The sequence below is a fragment of the Convolutriloba macropyga genome, chromosome 14, assembly GCF_964194025.1.
Source record: "Convolutriloba macropyga chromosome 14, txConMacr16.3, whole genome shotgun sequence".
Taxonomy (NCBI): Eukaryota; Metazoa; Xenacoelomorpha; order Acoela; family Convolutidae; genus Convolutriloba; species Convolutriloba macropyga.
In genome coordinates, this window is record NC_134481.1 from 39,880,350 (window position 1) to 39,901,557 (window position 21,208).

At 33.9% G+C, this 21,208-nt stretch overlaps 1 protein-coding gene and 1 long non-coding RNA gene across 2 annotated transcripts in view; both read right to left on the bottom strand.

Annotated features, from left to right (window-relative positions):
* The window catches only part of LOC142353346 (metabotropic glutamate receptor 3-like), an 83,649-nt gene extending 76,093 nt beyond the window's left edge, over positions 1 to 7,556 (bottom strand). Inside the window, exon 1 of the mRNA XM_075405578.1 lies at positions 7,221 to 7,556. Within this exon, the coding sequence (XP_075261693.1) occupies positions 7,221 to 7,466 (246 nt within the window). The 5' untranslated portion in view covers positions 7,467 to 7,556. The remainder of the gene's footprint in view (positions 1 to 7,220) is intronic.
* Positions 7,557 to 7,657: 101 nt separating this feature from the next.
* Positions 7,658 to 12,559, bottom strand: LOC142353347 (uncharacterized). The gene is made up of 3 exons (XR_012761047.1): positions 12,193 to 12,559; positions 11,711 to 11,954; positions 7,658 to 8,596 (listed from the first exon to the last, which is right to left on the bottom strand). It is a non-coding gene; the product is annotated as an uncharacterized LOC142353347 (long non-coding RNA).
* Between the last annotated feature and the right edge of the window lie 8,649 nt (positions 12,560 to 21,208).

The following is a 21,208-nucleotide window of genomic DNA, read 5'->3' on the forward strand; positions in this document are numbered from 1 at the left end:
AAGAAAAATATTACTAGATTTTGAATTCTCTTGTAAGTTCAATATTGAGCGACATGTACGAGTTTCTTTCTTTCTTTTTATTTCATATAATCCAGTTTCAACTATGTAATCCCAACTATGTTTATCTAGCTATTGCCTGCACTCTCCCCCTACTCCGATTTTACTACAGTGAATCCGATTGATATATTATCTATAAATATCAATCGTTGTCAATAATCCTGTTTTTAGAAATAATTGACACTCCTTTTTATCCTTTTTTTAAAATTTATTTTAATACCTATTTTGAAATGAAGAACACTAAGTTAATTAACAACTAAAACGCTTCCGTTGATGTACTTTTTGTTTCAAGATAGACTTGTTACAATTTATCAAATAAAGAAAACCTTTGAAGAACAACACGGAGACATTTTCCCTCAAATTGTTATAAATTTTGAGTTTTGGGAAAATTGGGAAAACGATACTGTGATTTTAACCCCTCATTCGTTGTATTGGAATTATTTCGTGTATTTAGCACAATTCGACCTTAATAGTTTGTCAAATGGGCGAGATCAGCATCATGATTCATTTAACTAACAGAAACTTACAAATCAGAATCGGAAACCAAAATTTTGAGCTATTAGCCGTATACTATGTTTCCGCTATAAGTATAATGACTTTCGCAAAAACACCCATGACAAATATTTACAGACTTTTAACTATTTGCATTACTCATCCTCAGTTCGCCGAATTCACCATTTTTCTAGCATTCAAAGAGAACTCGGTATTTCAAATACAACATCCAATCTACATTGCTTAGGTATCATTTTAAACTATGATATTTGCAGTTAACAATAAATTTGTAGAGTTACAAAAAATAAGTAATAATCTTCTCTCAGTTCTTTGGAAATTCTTCCTATTTACTCTAGAAAATCCAAACTGTGTACCTCACTATAATTATTTTGATTGCCCAAAAACTGATTCTTGCCAAAACGATTCAATCCTTAAAGAGTTGGAAACTATTAACAATTAAAAGCAGCAATGATATTCTCATACCAAAACTGCTATATACAAATACAGTTTTTTGAAAAATCATTTGTCACGACAAAAAGCAACAGTGTAATCCCACCACTAATACTCCATTTTGAATATTTAAACACTTGGACTGATGGAACCATTACCTTAACACCATCTTCCCCCTATTGGACATTCTTTATAAATATATCCCAAGCTTTAAATGGTTCTAAAATCCCTTTTAATTTAGATCTTCTATAATGCTGTTCCACTTTGGTGAGCGCCTAGTCAAAGTAGAGTCCCTCGAGAGATCTTTCATTGAAACTTCCACAGCAGAGATTAAACCCTGTATAATTATACACTATACAGACTACGAGCGTGGATGTGAGGGTTCTACTCGAGTCACCATGGGAATGATGCACTGGGAATTCTTTCTTGCACTCATTGATATCGAAGGGCACTTCCCAGTCAACTTGGGCGCTCTTCAGTAAAGTAATTTGTTTCACATAACTTTCTGTCCCAAAAAAAATAATATTTTTTCCCTGCTCATTATTTCTTTTTTTCTTATCAATTTGTCCCTTTTCCCTCAATTCTTTCCAAATTGTTAAAAAAAAATGATTTTGTTCATTGGTAAGGAAAAAGTTAAAATCGTTAAAGCAGAAAGATGGTTTACTATCTGTTTTATACAATATAAAGCATGTATCAAAATAATTTATATGTTCCTAAGCACAGGTACCATTAATCATTATTACATCTATCCAAACGAGAAACACTGGAATTTCTTTTTTGCTATTGCAGATCTAAATGTAACTATCCCCAACGAACTTGAACACTATGGATAAGAAGTCGCATACCCAGATCTCTCTGATTTATCCATATAATGGGAAACATTTTGAAAATATTATCTCAGCAACCACAAATCGACTCAACTCCAAAAATCGAATGTCCTATTTGTTACCTCCCTTGTCGTCAATTTAAAAAATTGCACAAAAACCCAAACGGTCAACCCCCCCCATTTTGCTTGCATTCCCTGTAGAAATGAATTATTTAAATATTGGAACCAACCTAAATGCCCCGTTTGCGTAACTCCCATTTATACAATCAGTCATTGCCATTATTTCCAGTGTGATTCTTCTCAAGAAATCAAAAAGTTATCCACTTGCCACAGCCACTTCAAAAGCCTACACCCAAAAAAATCAATTTGTTTGCAGTGTATGACTTTCACAACTACTAAATGCCCTTCATGCAAACAAACAATTGACCCAAACAACCCGTGGTAAAATCCTCAATTCAAAACTACGTTCACAAACTATCCAAAATGTTTACCCCCACATTACTTGATTTTTTATTAATGACCCTTATGATTATTGCAGCAGCCTTCTCCTTCGTTTTAACCGTTTTCCTCGTAGTTGTAAGTATTCCTTTCAACTTTCTGATGTTCATAACTATATTAGTAATAGACCAAACAATAAAATCCCAAAATAATCGACAACCAAATCCTCCAACCGTGCCAGTCCCATAATTCCTTCCAATAACAATCTTTCAAAAATGAATACAATTGACAAAGAAACCAATACTATAGAATCCAAACCGGTCTCATTAATTTGTTTATGCTGCAGACGTTAAACAATTATTTTCAAGAAATTACACGCGAACCCCCTAATGAACTACCCCACGTAATGTGTCTGCTCTGTTGCCAATATGTTATAAACGATATGGGCTATGGTTTTTGTCCTAAATGCTCTAAATTTAATGTTATCTTTCAATTTTTAACTGGTTTCAATGTGATATTTGCAAACAAACAAGATTGCAATATTCTGTTGCAAAAACGTTTCATCACAGTGATCATGAGCCCGTAAACTTTTGTAAATGTTGCGTAGAAGATTATAAATTATGCCCTCGTTGCGAAAAAACAATCACATAATCTAAAATGCGTCCAAGAACATCCAAAATTTTACTCCTTTCCCTAGTTTTATTTTTAATCCTATCGATATCCCTAATTCAACTCAGTTTTTACCAGGAGCAAGTCACCTCCTTCACACTAGTTCTACACTACTCATTGAATTGACAAAATGCAACCCATAACATTGTTTATTCTTCTATTTGTTCTCTTATGCGCATTGGCAATATCCCTTTTTATTAATCACTACCTCCTTTCCACAATTCGCCAAATTTTCTCAAGATACTGAAAATGACCAATCTAGACCTATCCACAAAAACAATTATCCTAAACCTAATTACCTTGCTTGCCATATCGTTCCTCATTAATATCGTCCTACTGCAGTTTCTCAAAGGTTTTCCTGTTTCTATCTAAGGAAAATAAGAGAACAGTCACTCGATGGGTCTTTCACAATCCCTATTCGACGGTTTCCGTTGGTTCTATCCCCATAAAGACATTATCTGCCCCATATGTTCACGAAAAACCGTTATTGTAGAAAAACTACATAAGCAATTTCCCGGAGAAAATCCTCACTATGTATGTATTCCATGCAGAAAGCAACTTTTTAAAAGATACTCAAACCCTAAATGTCCCATCTGTCTTCGACCTTGTCTTCCCGTCCTGATCACATCCTACTTTCATTGCAATTTATGCAAAAAATGAAAACAGAATTAGGAGTAACAAAACACCCACATTTTTCCCAACATGACAAACACCGATTCTGTCGGGTGTGCATAAATAAGCTGAAAAAATGTCCCATTTGCAAAAAATGGTTTTAGACGACGTTGTCTAATAAACCAAAAACAACTCAAGTCCAAACGATCTTTTTTTCTCTCTCTTTTAACTTTTCCTCGGGAAGGGGTTACCTCAGCTTTCTCCAGCCTGCCCCCCTGGCTTTTGAACCTAAATAATTCAGAACACTAACACGATAACTGAAAATTCCAAAAATGACCCGAAAAAATTTCTTTCTTTCAGCTCAGCAAGGTTGTCTCCCAGCTGCACGGGTCGTTGCAGCTGTGTTATTGTGACAAACGCCCCAAGACTCACACCTCCGGGCAGCGGAGAAAGACGTACTTGTGCCCGCCTGGCATAAGTATAAAATTTTTTTTATTTTTGCCCCCCTCCCTTTATTAAAGTTAACTTTGCATTTAGCAAAACAAAAACTTTTCTACCAAACTTTAATAACAAATTTATCTAGCATTATAATTTTCAAGTAAAGCAGTTAGCAACAAAACCTTACAAAAACACTTTTTACAATAGAATACTTTTTTATATTAGCAATACAATTGCAAACTTGAAAAGAAGCCATAATGTGTGATATTGATGACACAGGCTAACCAAAATCAAAACATTTTAGATCATCCACAAGGAAACACTCACAATGACTACCAGACCCACACTCGCAAGCGTAGTAATCCCCAGTCAACATCAACAAGTGACAACACAACAAGAACAAACACAAAACCCATTCTTCTCAGCCTCCTATTTTCTCAAAGCCTCCATTTAAACCTCAGAACACACAACAAGTTACTACAACTATTGCATCTCCATCAACTTCCAGCCAATATGATCCCGAAAACAACTGGCAAGTTAGCAGAAAGAGACAATTCCTAACCCAACAAATTAGCAATCACAAAAACAAAATTATTAAGATGAACAACATTGAAGATCTCGTTCCCGACGCTATCAGGAAAATACCCTCAGAAGGTTTGAAACTGCAGAAACCGCGAGAGGAGAACATGAATAAAGAAAACCCGAGATACGTTAACACCCTCCTCTATTTCCTGAAACCAAACTACAACAAATTTGAGGTTGCTAATAAAATAAACATCATCCAGTCAAATGGACATCAACAGATACTAGTCAACAGCGAAAAGCTTCTAGTTCTGAAAACCTTCTTGCTTCCCGCAGAAAACAACAAATGGAGAATCAAAAATCGCGACCCTAAGAAGGGCACTTATACCCTTAGGAATAACATGCTCGACGCATATATTGAAGTCCCCTACGATGCCATTTCCGCTTTTCCTGTCGAGATGCCAGAACTATCAAATATCAACACCAGTAGTTTAATAGAGGAAAACACCACATTTAGGCAGGAACTATTTCAAAAGGAAACAGAGTTGCAAGAATTGCAACTGAAATTCGAACAACTAAAAATGGAGTCACAGAAACCACCTGAGGAGAAGCAACTACCTAACGACTATTGGAGGCGCCAATATGTCGTTGCCCATCAACTCCAAAAAACCAGCGAATCGAATGAACAAACTATGTTAAAAACGTTCTCCTTGAAACATCTAGAAATAACAAACGCCAACAAAAAACTTGGAGAAAAGAATCTGGAGCTAGGAAAGAAAATAACACAATTAATGAAGGAAAACGAAGAACAAAAAACCAAAATTTCCGAGCTCAAAAGGAGGGTTAAAAAGCACAAAAAGCGACAGTCAATGGATAGGGACGAACCAACTGAGGCCGATATACAAGAGGTTCATTTGAGCGAAGACGATGGTAACAGTCCGATGCCAAGCCCAGTCATTTTGCCTCCCGAATTTTTTAACTAATATAGCACAACATTATCGCCCTTTGCGATTAATTTTATAGCATACCATTATCGCCCTTTGCGATTAATTTTATGAACTGTCTGAACTTGTAGTAACTCATTCATATGTCCCAAGCGCAATAAAATCATATACGATGCAGTATATTTCTTTCTTTTAATCATTTTCTTTTCTATCTTAAAATCGGGGTGAGCTGTAGTATTACGAGAGCCGATACAATTGAACGGATAATTAATCCCGCATTAGAGCTAACGTATTTAGGCGCTAATTAACCATTCTTTCGCCGCGCGCTAAACAAACTAACGCTTATTAAGACTACCAGTACACAAGTATTTAAACAACTCAGTTCGACTTATTTAAATAACACAACTTTAGGCCTGGATCTCCTCGCTTATATCTAGGACAGAAAATGTACGTTGTTGAACGTAGGCGGCCTGTAAAACCACAGTTTCTTTTGATTTAAATTACTTCTGCTTTTGACAGTTGCAATGCAGATCTTTCCCCCAAGTTCAATAAAGATGAAGCAGATTGCTTCAGGGGAAAAGACAATAGAGTCTCATAAAAAGCCCCCAAGAAAACCATAATTGTTGTTGTTTTAGAAGAGGGGAAAAGCAGAAAACAGGCGCTTACGAAATCAATAATTGATGCTCTCAGCTTTTTAGATTTTTATTTATTTTTGGAGTTTCAATAATTTTTGCGTGAGATAAAAAAGAGTTAATTCTCTTGCCTTCTCGGCCAATAGGAAAATTAAGAAGCACCTCACTATGAACATGAGTTTGTGATTCGCTACCTATCGGCCCAAACGGAGCTGAGAGGAATTAATTGTTTCTCTCAGCGAAGTGGGACGGAATAAAATTAGAGAGACAAATAACAGAGCCAACTACCAGCAGCAGACAACTGCTTCATTTTTCTTTCAAAATAGATTTCAAAATTCAAATAGAGAAGAAATTATATAAAAGACTTCTAACTTAGAAGAACATTTTTTAATTTTCAAACAGAACATTCTTACGAGAAACCGACTTGAAGAAGTTTCAACGACGCACTCACTTAACAACAACACAATCAAGTAACAGCTCAACCCGGTTAAATACTACTCAGTGTAAGCTTGTTTATTTAAACTATCTATTTAATTAATTGAACTTTTCAGCCCCCCAACAATTTTAAATTGAGACTTATAGCACAGACAGGTCTTAGGCATATATCTTTGACTGGCATACATAAAGAGATCCCGTATTGTGTGATCTGTAGCAGCCCAGCTAAATTTGATATTATCCTACTGTCAGTGTTGTCCACTTACATGCTTACAAGTCTAATCTTTAAACATATACGCATATAATGCTTTAAAAATTGCGCATATTTACTAATTGTACGTTTGGCGACGTAATGATTATTGATTTTAAATTAATTTAACCGGATGCAATTGGTTATACTCCTTTTAATTAGGTTTTGATAAAATTTAAACTTACATTTCTTATAAAAACTCATGAGTTTGGTGCGTTCATTTCCACACATGTGTGTTTCGAGATTATCTATTTTTGAACAAATGACGTCACAGCTGTACGTTTTTTCAGTCTCAAAATATCAATTTTATAAATATTTTGTGAGTGGAAAAATCCACATTCCGTGAAAAATTCACATCCGTGGAAACGTCCACAACCGTTTACTTCAGGAGAGAGAACAAATTCTTTCACCCCAAAAACCAAAAATTCAGAAATTATGAGAGATAAAATCCAAACCTGAATTGAAACCGAAGACGAGCTGGCACCAATGACAGCTGGATACGGCTCTGGTTTTTGGGACGGATCTGCAACGTACACGAATTTACCGGACACAGTTCTGGACAACGAGGCCATTATGAAGTCCAGCGACTGTTTCTGCGCGTAGGCGGGCGACCCACAGGTATCTTTAATCAACGCGCCCACTTTCACGTTCAAAAGCCTGTGAACAACTTTGTTTTGTAATTTCTCGATTGCGTATTTCATAGCCTCCACTCTTTGAATCCCGCGTGAGAATTGGATCGTGTCTTTACAAAATGAATCGCCCGATTTTTCACTTTCGTGAACCGGAAATAATCCACCCAGCAGGATGTCACCCGGAAGGTGAAAACTGCGAGGGTTCGATTCCGGGTCGGACCCTGAAGTTTTTATTCGCAAAATTATAGTAAGAATTTGCAGAATCAAATTTTTGCAAACCATTGTAATATTTTTTTAACTAATTGTTTAAAATGAACTGAATGAATTTGATGATGGTGATAAAATTGTAACCAATAAGAATGCTTGACTTGAATTAAAACTAAATTCGTAACTATTCATTTTTTTGAACTTATTGATGACCTCTATCTATCCTCAATTTTTTAAAAAGTAATTTGAGCAAAAACAAAAAAATTAAATTCAGTAAGGCTAAAAATATTTGAAAGGTTTCTTCATTTTAGTCGTTCCATTTGCCTAAAATTTTAAGTTATTAATTTTGGCTCGATATCAGAATAATGGCGAAACAATGAAATTCGGGCTCATTCTTTTTGTTATTTCAGATCTAAATCTAGGGTTTTAAGCGGGCTAAATGAAATAAAAGAAAGAGATCTAAATTGAACTATCAGATTCTGGGCTGACTTCCCAAGTTAATAAAAGACTACATTGATACTGGAATTTGAGGATTAGCCAAAAGTGGCCCTTTTTGGCACTCTAATTTTGGGCAATTTGGGCAAAATTTGGGCAAAATTTGGGTAAATTTTGAGCGAAACGCAACACGAATTCGTTCACCCTTTAAAGGTGCTATATAGACAGGCATGGGAGAAATTGAAAGCCCAACAAGCTGGAACTATTTTGCCCGATTTTGAGCAAAAGTTTGGACAGCAACAAATTTTGAAAACAGGTAAGCTTGAATGGAAAACACAACAGTTATGATAGAAAACACCCATGTCAACAAGGTAAATAATTCGAAGCTGTTACCCAAAATAAACTTGAGTGATTTATTTGTGTTCAAACAAAATCCTGCGTGAATAATTTAGGGATTTTGGGAAGCAAGCAAGTTCACGTAAACATAACGGGCGAATAAATTGGGGTCGAACTCGGCTTTGAAGATTTAGTATTTAAATATTCAGCACATGTTTTCACTTAAATTTCCCGGAATTCTTGAATTACAATATAATGGTTTACCATTTTTAAATGTACAGTTATAGTTCAAGTACATTTCCGTCCTAATTCAGAGAATGAATTTATTATTTTTTTAACAAAAAAACGAATTGCAAAATAATAAAATAATGCACGTAAATAATAACCGGGTGTGAAAATTGTAATCAATACTTTTGTGGCAAAAAAGCAGCTTAAAAAACAGCCGCTGAAAAATTGGCGTAAGCTGAGCGAATTCGAGCACAGCAAAAAGTTTATTTTTTGCAACTTTTGCAGTCAAAAAATTAAATTAGTGCTAATTTTGATTTCTTCATTTCATCAGATTTTCAAAATTAGTGAAAATATTATGCTAACCTTTTAGAGTGGTTGCACTCAAGTAGTTATCAGAAAATGATACCCGGGGGTAGGGAGGGAAGGAGGAGGAGGAGGAGTAGGAGGGGTGGGGTGGGGGGGGGTATTTGGTTAGACAAAATAAAAAATATGATAGACATGGAATACATTCAGTTTTGTGTGTGTGTGTGTGTGTGTGTGTGTGTGTGTGTGTGTGTGTGTGTATGTATGTATGTGTTTGGGTGTGTTTACACGGGTTGAGTGGAAGGGTAGGGTGGGGGGAAGGGGTGCCGGGATGCATACAGGGTAATTTTGTTCACCCCGTAACTCAATTAACATTCCGCTGGGATTCTATAACAGGGATTATAGACTGGGTAAAGGTGTCAAGTAGTTAGTTAGCTCAAAATATTACCCGAATCATAACTTAATTAGCCAGTTTATTTTTCTCTAGTCTTCTATTTAAAACCAAAACAAATTTGTATCACATGACATGGTATATAATAAACATACACTTATGACGTTAGCCTAATTCCTAAAAGACTAGAAGTGAGACTACGAAAACTGATTAACTTCATTTTAAAATTCTACCCTAATTTTGTTTTAGAATTGCAACAGATGAAAGCAAGAGAACTGAAGCGATTCTTATCAAGTTTAAGGGACAATTTTTTGTGGACATCAAGGAACTTTTTACTTTGTTTTGTTAACAAAACTCGATATATCTCATAAAATTTTACAATTAAGTATTTAGTTTTCCCCTATTTTCCCATGCTATGATATGCAATTCATTTACACCACTGATCATAGTAAAAGTACTGGTCACCACTTGACTAGGACCCCTTGACCTATTGATGCCCTGTCAAGTAGATTTCATATTAAGTTACATGACTTATAACGGATGTGTTGCAAACAAATGTCCATCCTACTCGTAAAAAATTTATTATAGTTAAAATCGTGACTCTATATGTGGTAGAAATTTTCATAATTGATTTATTATTTTTTTCTATTTTTCTTTATGACAGGCCATTCTATGGTGCGGTCCAAGGTTGGTATCTGAATAAATACGCAAACGATTACATCTATATACAAGTTTTCGCTCTTAGGATAGTAAGTAAATTGACCATTGATTGTCTGCAATCTCTTTATCTAATTTTAAAAATCTAGGTTCATTGTTTTACATTGTTTTACAAACAAACGCGTCTATATGACGTGAAACATCTCTGTGATTTTTTTCGTGTTTGTTGTCAATGAACAAAAAGATGTCTTGAAAAATACACGTGACCTATTTTTTCCATTCCATCCAATAAATCGTTTTACTGGTACTTTCATCTTTCGAAACCTTGAACAACTAAATTAAAGACTCGTCCTGACAGCGGTCTTAAGTTTTGCTACAAAGGGTTCATCTTTTATTAGTTTTTGGAGCTCAATTAAATCTCTTCAATTAATGAGTTTACTTCAGATTCATCAAAAGAGCATAATTTTAAAAACTGAAATCCAATCTAAACTATTTCAGCTGATATCGATATCGATAAGAATAACTGAGCAGTTGAATTAGATTATTTATTTGTTTTCCATATTAAAAGAATTTGAGGAAATTTAAAAGTCCAATCAATTGAAACAAATGTCTCCACAGGAGGTAAGAATTGACTTCAAGGTATTTTTCATCAAAGTTAAAATTTTTGAAAGCAACCAATAATACTCATTCAATGGTTAAGATGTCTTTTATTTATATTGAACGGTAGATAGTCAGAAACATTGTGCTTTCTTGCTTTTTGGATATTTGTTTTTCATTCTTGAAAAAAGGCGAGATTCAAGAACATGGAACAGAATTATGCCATCTAGAAACAATTTAGACCCCAAATGCTCGTGTTAGTTTTGAACTAAATAACCGTAGAGCAACAACAGCAACGAAAACAACAACAGCTACAGCAGCAACAACATCAACATCTACAATTACAATAATAACAAAAAAACGACAAAAGCAAAAGCAACTTTGGTAATCTTATCAGGCTAGATGTGTACAGTTTGTTACATCATCACATAATTAGAATGACAAAATTGCATTGTTGATGATCTTCACTAGTAACAATTTTTTTTCTTTCAATAAAATGTTGCAAACTCTAACCAGAAAATTTTAAAATTCACAATACGAATATTTTCGAAAGCTGTTTTCTTGCAATATTATGTCATCTTTACATTTTTAAAACAATGTTTTTTTATGTTATTTGTATTGATAACCATCATTGAGTGATACATGTCATTATTGTATCCATTCAGAATAATATTTTAGAAATTCTACGCGTCAAAATGTTCCACCAAATTATGTTGATTTAGCTTAATAATGGTTGCTTTAACAGAAATCACAACGCACGAGCTTTGATCGTTAAATTTTATAACGACATCCAACGCATTTATTGAATCAGGCCAGCGCTATTGTTAATAGACAGTTTTGCTAGAATTTAGTGGAAACAGGGGTGCAAAAAAGGGCGCCAGTAAATTGTTTTTATAAATTTCTGATCAGGTTGACAAACTATGCTTCTATTTGGTGGGCTGGTGATTTGAACCTTGCTGAAAAAATCACACAATTTCAGGGTAAAATTGCGGATCCAAATTTTCTATTCAAAAGTTTTTTTAGTTAAAATAATTTGTTTAATTTTCACATTTTTCCAGATCAAATATTTAATACAAGATTTTCATGCCAAGGTAAAGTTCGATAGTTTTCACTATTTTTGTTCTAGTAATATTATCCGAGAATTTTAAAGATAACTAACGATTTATAATTAGTTTGGGAAGGTTTAATACTTTGATAAATAAATAGATTAATAAAACCAAGTTTTCATCAACTAAAAGGTTTGTAAATGCAAGGCACAATTGACTTCTAACACGCGATAAAGGTGTGCTGGTTATAACCAGGACATAAAATATTCCCCAGTAAGTAATCCCCAGTAAAGGTAAAGGAAAAAAAAAGTTTAAGAAAAATAAAAATGATGGGGCGATTGCAGTGATGTCTGAAGCCTAAAAAATAAGACAGCTTAGACGGCTCAACTCTTCAAAATTCCGATTAACTCTGACATAAAGTAGTTCAATCAATTAAAACTGTACTACTTCCTACTAGTCCCCCCCCCCCCCTCATCCCTCGCCCCACCCGCCATTCCCCCCCCCCCCCCCCCCCTACCCGGCACCGCCTTTCAAACTATATATTCTTTCCATTTAATTGTTAAAATTGAACAAAGAGAGACTTGAATTATTGAACCGTTTTTGCTTTTTATATGAATTGTGAATTATATTGATAATAGGTTAAATTTTGGACATCAGAAAAAAAGTGTTTTTTGCGAATGATTGAATTCCCAATTTGATTTGGTCACACAAAAAAATCAATAGCTGAAAGAACTTTATCAAATCATGAAGCAGATAACAATCCTAAGCTAACTTAGCCCTGGGTTAGGACTTCGAAAATAGAGAATGTTCATTGCTGGGGGTGAAAATTCTGAATAGGAATTAGGGCTAGTCAAACTATGAAATAGACATTTCCAAGTTTAAATTAAGCAAAGCTCAAAATTAAGACTAAGCTCCAAGCTAAGTACTGCTGGCTTTTCATCAGTTTAATGGGCGCTTGTCAATGTTAGATTATTGCAAGATAAACTCCTTCTAAAAACACCCCATGGGCAAATTTTAAAGGCTTTTTAGGAAGACCAAGACGGGTAAAATCGGACGGCGGGGTGATCTAAAGCGAGCTTAAAACCATCCCGAACAGATACGCTTTTTTTTAGTATGGTAAAGCCCCGTGTTACTCTATATAGCCCTATGTCAAATTTGTAAACCATAGTATACCCATTCAAAGAGCCATACCGGCCTTAAAGCCCCGCGCCGCCGGGCATAGGTAAGTAGTGCAATAAAAAGGTTATTTTAAAGGAGCCCATCTTTTCATTCAATTTCTTCTTCTGTTTCTGTTTCTGTTTCTGCTTTCAATGCAGCCATTAGCTTTCAAAATCTGCGGCATTACTAAATCATACATTTCCGTCCCGGCCGTATGAACTGATTTGGTAAAAACAAACTGACACAATAACGTTGGCGTGGACGAATAATGGATAAAATTTGTAACTAATGGTTTCAATGAGCGCCCAAAAAGTTAATTTGAGTTCACTTTTTGGGTTCATATAGCGGGCTCTGATTTGAAGTATATTGTTCTAAGCACCACAGAGGCTTGGCAATGTGTTTACGGATATAGCAATCCCAACAGCACCCAACCAAAAAACTCACAAACAAAAGTTTAGTTCACATTTTCGAATATTAAATTTGGACTAATTTTTCAATAACAATCGGCATTGTTAACAAAAGAATTTTTTAATTATTGAATTGTATTTTATTGTGTTGGTGAATGCTTAATCTTTTTCAATTTGATGTTGAATGGTTATATTTTAATTTAATACTGAAAAAAAAATTTTCGCTTTAACAACAATAATATGGAAAAACGAGGATTAATTTTTATTAGATTAAGAAATTGGATCAAACTTTTTTAATTGAATAAGATATGAGTAAACTAGAAACACTATTAGAATTAAACAAACTAAAAAAAAAACAGAATAAATAAATTAGAGGATAAATTAGGACACCAAGAATATTATGGTAACATCGGAGAATTATTTGATCCGTTAACTATAACATTGAACGTATAAAAGTATATAAGACAAGACGGCTCGGTAATGTGCGATGGCACATAAGGTTCCGACCCCGCCCATCCACAAATTTGGCATAATTGTCTACCAAATGAGGAACAGATAGAAGAACCCAAAAATTATTTTTTGCGATTCCCAAAAAAGCCCAAGTCTTTTTCAAAAAATTCTGTATCAACGATAAGATAGCCTCCAAAGCAAATAACTCAGTGGAGTAAAAGTTGATGCATTTGATTGCTGTAATATGTCAATATTAAGAAAGCGAGTCAAGACGAAAAGCAAAATCAAACAACAACAACAACAACAAACATTAATTACATTAAAAAATTTATGTCCCTCTTAAAAACTAAATTTAATAACAAAATCAACATACCGTCAGATAAACCCAAAACTAAACAAAAATAACTTATAAATCCCCAGAAAACATATGCGACCAGTCCATAAAAAGTTTGGTAACAATTATAAAAGAAAGAACAAAAACAGTAAAGTAAAAAAATTATGAAACAGTTAACTTCAAAGTAATAAATACCATTAGGAATCAATTAATATTACCACAAATTTACGATTTCCACTACTTCTATAGAAGGGCATTAGGACCTGTCCTTATTCATTTTTTAAAGCGGCTAAAAAGAACAACAAAGAACAAACAAAATTTCAATTGAAACTTGCCAGAAAACGCTGTCAAAACCGTCAAGCCAATTTTTGGCACTCAAAATATATTTGATTGCGCCTTCTTCAAACAGCTATAATTTAGTACGTGGCTATTCATTAGTAAGACTAGGTAACAAGCAGACAAAAAGCGAAGTGCTAAAGTATGTAATTTTTTTTTCGAAACAAAATTACATTTAATGTCATGAAAGGCATTAATAACAAAAAGAGCTATTTAAATAGGGTCGTTTATTAAAAAAAAGCCCTCGAGACCTGTAATTATCCAGAATATTTCTTGCATCTACAAAAAGAACGTCAAATATGACAAAAATCACATTAGTTTACTTTTTTTGTGAAAAACCGGTGTCGAAGCCAGTAAGGTCATAACAAATTCTTTAAAAGATTTTGGGACACCAATCCCTCTTATTCCTTTGACACCCATAATGTTATATTTGACCTGTAGTTAACTAACGAGATTAGGTAACAAAAAGAAACATAAAAAGAACAAAATTGCGAAGTTGAAAAAACTTTTTTTTAAAATTTTGGAAAACGATTGTTTTGATCGTCATGAAAGCCATCAGCTATCTGATAATATCAGAATATCGGTTCTTCTACTCTTCTATGAGAAGCCACTGAAAGCCATCACTATACAGGAAATTTCATACGACCGAAATGACAAAGTATAAATGACAGTTAGAGACAAAATTAAAAAATTCAATTGATTTCTTCAAGAAAGAGGCGTCGAGGCCGTTAGAACGATGATGTATATCTTTCAGAATTTTAATATGTTCAATTGTGCCTTATTTTGAATGCTAATGAGGTGACTTGAGAACCGCCAAAAATGTGATAATGTGGCAAAATTAGAAAACGTGAAAAACTGGCAAATATCAAAACAAAAAAAATCTGAAATCTTGTGGTATCAAAGCCAGAAAACAATAATTTCAGGCTTAAAACTGCGACTGAGAACAAATGTTAAGTAAGTAGAAAGAAGAAGCGGTCGTTTTTTTGCTGACATTAAGCTGGAAGTTGTACAAATTAAGAAAAAAAGTAGAGAAAAAGTTAATTAAGCCATTATTTATTGAAAGGTCAATTATTTTTAAAAAAGAAACGACTATAAATTTTCAATTAAAAAATTTAATGCATTAGCTTGGAGCTGCTTAACAAGCAAATCGGTTGGACCTATCACTCCTGAGCTTTGATTTGATATGTTCTGTTTTTTATTATTAAAAAAAGTCTTTTTTTTAAAAAAAAAGACCGACTGATTAAAACCCGATTTTTTTTTGGATTGTAACAGTCCTAGAATGGCCAAAAAGAAGCCCTAATAATATTTGTTGTCCCTTAGGAATAACTGATTTTTCGAATGTTGTAGATATAGATAATTTGTTAGTTGAAAACTCAAAATGAATTCTGCATTTTTGATAATCAACGAGTAAAGTTGGCAAAAAACGGCAAGGTTTTAATTACAGTGCACTCTCAGCGGACTCTGAAGTAGAAATAGCCCCCCTCTGAGTCTACAAAGATTTTTTGAGTGTTGTTTGGGGATGTACTGTCGGCAAATTTAATCAAAGTGGACTAAATTAGCTTATTTCGTGCTGTTTTTGATGAAAAAGTCTAAATTTTGAAATGTTTATCCAGATTTTTTGACCAAAAAAATTACATCAAAACAATCAACAATGCTTGTTCGTCTTCAAAAATAAAATCAACGACACTATTCTTAAAAATTATAACAAATTTTAGCAAAATTGACGAAAATTTAGGCAAAAATTCCGGAAAATGTGAATAAAAACAACGTGAATTCTCTCTTCTTTTCTCAGAACTTTAAACCTCGAAAACTCTCTGTAGAAATCGAAAATTAAAAAAATCTTTTTAATTCCATATTCTACGCTGGATGAGCTTTCTAATGATACCAGTCTCAACTCTCTACGATGAATATATCGAGCGGCGAAAATTCACGGAACAAAAAAAAACCCAGTTGAGTATATAGTTCCTCCCCCCTCAAGAGGGTCGGAACAATAAAATCTATCCCTTCACAAAGGGTTTCACAATGTTTATGACTAAATGTGTAACTGAACGAGATGTAAGAGGCGATGAATTTAAAATAAACGGATTCATAAGAGATTTTGGCTGCAAACAGAAAGAAGATAATAGAAGTTATAGGTCAAAGTTATTAAAAGGTTAATACCAAACGCTTTTGGCAAAAAAATAGTAGTGAAGGCACCATCTACGTGAGTGGAAAAAGGGACACCAGTGCTAGTGGTTGAGATAATTTTAATCCTGATCTGCGAAGCGGCTTCTCCGACAATTAAGTAGAAAGATTAGAATTACGTATACTAGAAACAAAAGCTGAGCATGATGGATTATAAGATCAGATGTTATGAAGAAATCAAAATATTTATTATAATTGAATAATAAGACTCAAGAACAAAGATACAATTTTTTTTTCTAGTTATGGTAAATAACTAATTAAACAACAGCATTAGCAACAACAACAACAACAACAACAACAACAACAACAACAACAACAACAACAACAACAACAACGACAACAGCAACAGCTAGGCAAAGAAGTTTTCTCTCCTTAAATAACAAGGTCAAGAGCAAAAAGAAAAATTACAAATATAAAAATGAAACATGGTCAGCTGATTTGATTGAAAAGTCATCTTTATGTAAATAAAATAATAATTACCAATTTATACAAAAAGTTATCGATATATTTACCAATTATGCTAGGGCGACATCTTTAAAGAATTAAGCAGGCACATCTATAACTAGCTATTTTTGAAACAATTTTACTAGAAGGTAGAGTATCAGAAAAATTATCGCTTGATGTAATTAGTGAGTTCTAAAAAAATAATTAAATTTTCATCAAGGAACATAAATCAGAATAATTCTCAACAGATTGATCCAAAAACTGTATTTATAGAGAGATTCAATAGAACAAAATAACTTGCAAAAATTAAACCAATATTTATCAACGGTGATGGTAATTGGATAAACATACTAAATGAAGCTATAATAACATATTAAAAACAATTCAAATCATCATAAAATTGGCACCTTTTGACGCTGCAGACAATCTACAAAAGGTTAGATACATTGTTACTCCAAGCAAAACTAAACCTAAAAAAATCTAATTGGAGAAGAGAGATATATAAATTTAATGAAGCTCTAAGAACCCAAACAACAGCATAGAAATTAGAAGATATCAATAAAGGCAACATAGAAGGTAAACATTACAAAAAATTGAAATTTCAATTCAACTTTGAACCAAATTGAAATTTCAATTCAACTTTGAACCAAATGCCAAAGGATTAGAGCACGTATTTTTCTCAATATAAGAGTTATGAAACAGATTCAACCAGACACAAAAAAGTTAACAAAAAACCAACAAACGATCTAACACAAGTAAAGCACATCAACTGTTTTTTTAAGATAATACTAGTTTAGATATGAAAATTAACCAATTACAAATAAATTTACATCCATGGCTCCATATTTATGATGCTTTTAATAAAGAGTTTTGCGATAACAACTTGCTGCCATCTGAGAAAAAGACTATAAAAGTAAAAAAAAACTAAAGAAATAGGAAAAGTGAATTTTGCATACTTAAAACGGATATAACGTGCCATCATCTACATTAGATGATGAGATAGTTGATAAAATTCCCCAAAATGCATACGATTTGTAGAACTTATCTGTAAAATTTATAGAAGCCGAAAGTAATTTTTTGAATACTGTAATAAATTGGCTGACAACGCTATCGGTAAGCATAACCAACAAAAACAATAGTTTGATAATAATAAGTTTATTTAAACATGTTCTAATTTCCTATTAAGTGAAGAAGGAGTCGATAGCTGGGGAAACTTAAGACAGGAAAGCCTAAAAAATCAAAAGAAACTTGGCGTTATATTTGATAATATACGAGCAAATAGCCAGTTATATATGAATACTTTTGTAGAGAGAGAGACATGAAAATTTCGTACATGAAATATCGTATAGCTTAACCAAATTTTTTTTCATAGATGGATAAAATGTTTGAAAGAATTGCAATCTGATTAAACTGTTTTCGAAGAGGGGTGAATTTATTTGCACAATAAAAGATTTTCTTAAATGATTGTAAGCTAAAATATAATCAATTTTTTGGTTTGTGCAATGAGTTTTGGAGAGAAAATTTCAACTATTTTTTTCAGAGATTTTTCAGAAGATATGAACAATAAAAGGAAATAGAAAATAATTGGGATGAGAAAGTTGAGATAAATGACGGACTTATTGTTAATATATAAATAATTTAAGAAGAAAAATGATGGTAGCAATTCTAATTAATTTTATAAACAATTTATTAAATTAACTTTTCAAATGTATATATAGTTACTATAATTAAAACTCGAATTAAAATTTTTTGTTATAACTTATATTATATTCGTTTTGTTATCAACAATAAATATTGTAGTAGATGCAACGTAAAACTTAATAAAACACTATTAAAATCAATTGATCTTCCATGTACTTAACACTAAATTCAATGCACTCTGTTCTTTCTTTTGTTACGTTTTGATATAAAACGTTTTTTGGTGTCAAAATTATCATATCTTGGTGATACAGTCCGATTTATTTTGTATATTTTTCAGAGTCCTCACCATTATCTGTAATACCAGATATAATATTACAGCGAATTTTAATTGTTTTAAATCCCATGATGTCAAGATATCTACCAGCTGAGTTTTCAGTTATTGAATAGTTTCATTCTTAAACCCTTGTAGTGAAGATAATGAAATATCAAAATTAAAATTAACAGATTCATAAACATCCTCTTTACATTTCGTTCTATTTTCAACAACTTCTAATATAACTGTTATGATGAGATGAAAACGATCAGGGATTAACACTGAATTTTCTCTTTACCGAGGGATTCGGTTCACGTCTGTATTTTAACTTTCAGTCAGTCTCAAATGAGTTCAAGAATGAATAACTGAAGCTATACGGTACCAGTTTGTACACCTCAGCTTAGCATCAACAATTGTTCCAGTTCAACTAAAATAAGTACGCATCGCGTAGTATGCAACGGTAATTAAAATGGTTAACAGATTATACGGCACTTAGAAATAGTATGATGACAAAGTTCAATGATAAGTCTATGAGTTTTAGAGTAAGTCCCTGCGGAATCTCGGTTCCTCCATTACACACCCCCTGCTGTCAAAAATTTTGAGTGAACTCAAAATTCTGAAGGGTTAAAAAAGTCGCTTGAATGCAGATCTGATATTGAGTTTTTCGCTGGCGATGTTGTAGCTGGCGTATGCTCTTCTTCCATGTTTTGGGTGTCGACTTGTTGTGGTGTGTTTTCTTGATCCTGTACGACGTTATCGCTTGGTTTTACTTGCACTGGTTAGTCAGTGGATTCTAGATTGACAACTTCTATCGTCTGCTTTTGTTTCCTTGGGGAGTTTTCAGTTGAAGTATCTTCAATGGTCACGATTGTAATGTCCTTTGTTGGTGATTGTTCAGAATTGGATTGCTCTCGTTTCCAAATGTTACTCACTATTATATCCACCTTGGTTGTAGATTTCATGATTCCTTTTGGATGGGTAACTTTTGGATCGGCCGTGTATGAGCATGATGGTTCGTTTGAGTTCCTAGGAGAATTCGACAGATTTGAGTTCAAGAAATCATTTGGAATTGATGATGCTACAATTTCATATGATGTCCCAGGGGAGTCCGAAGGGATACTGAACACTTTGAAGGTCGGTGAGAATTTTAAAGTTGTTGTATCAAGTGAAGTGATGCTCTTGTTTTCCGAAGAGCTTGAGTACAGAAGCTTTCGGGCTTTTTCCTGTTTGGTTTCAGAAATTTCTTTGCATGTTGGATAGCTGCCTCCTTTGATTTCGCGTTGAAGTCGTTGGAGGGTGTTTTCTTCATAATGCGGTTGCGCGCATTATTTAGCCACTGGGGTCGGGTGTTTGTCCCTGGGGATGTTGGTCTCATGGCGGACTTCGTTTTGGTTGCTATTTGGCTTGGCGTGTTAACCGAGATCTCTTTTGTTCTTTCTGGTTAGGTCGTGCAAGTGCAACGACTTCATCGTGGCCCATTTGGTTACGGTTGATTGTGTTTCTTTGTTGAGTTGTTGTTGACTGGAGAGGGTTGTTTGCTCTGGCACGTTTGGTATTTTCTTCTTCTTCTCTTGCTTTGTTTGCCTTTTCTTCTGAGCAAAACTATTTCATTTTCTCTTGGTTACAATTATATCCTCCTACCGTTTTACACGCAACCATGTGTATTAATCTACGTTTTTCAATCGTTGCTCGTGGTTTTGTTTTAGTTACTATTGCTAGACCATTTTGCCGAATGACGGTATTTTTTCTTTTATTCGTCTCTAAGGTTATTGTGTGGGGGGAATAAGGTGTTATTGCTCCGTCCGGAATTATATTCAATTGTGGTTTTAACGTTCCCCGGGGTTCTGGTGTTTTACGTGCAATCGTTCTACGTGCCACAATTTTCTTGTTAAATACAACCGTTGATGTTTTATCTCCGCATGTTATTTCAAGACGATCGGGAATTATCTTACCAGGAACCCGCGTTTGGCTTAGCAGCGGCGCGTTCTCTGGGTAGTCGGAGTCAGAACTTCGGGCCGGCTGCGATTGAGCCTTGTATTGAATGTCCATTCGGGTTCCGAATCGTTGTCCCAGTCCCATATGAGTTCCCTGGGGAGCGCAGGGTGACGGAGTGTTGCTTGATCTGAAGCAAATTTTTTCACTTTATTGTATGTTAAGTTTTTGTTCGACGGTTTTGTAAAGATATTTGACGGTTCTGTGTTTAGTGGTCTACCACAGTGTGCTTCGAATGGTTTTTTTAAGTGGTTGTGTTAGGAATTAGTTTATTTGATTCAATGATTTTATCGACTATAGGAGCGAGATCTGCTGAGGACCATAGAGGATCATGTTCCATTACGACTATTCT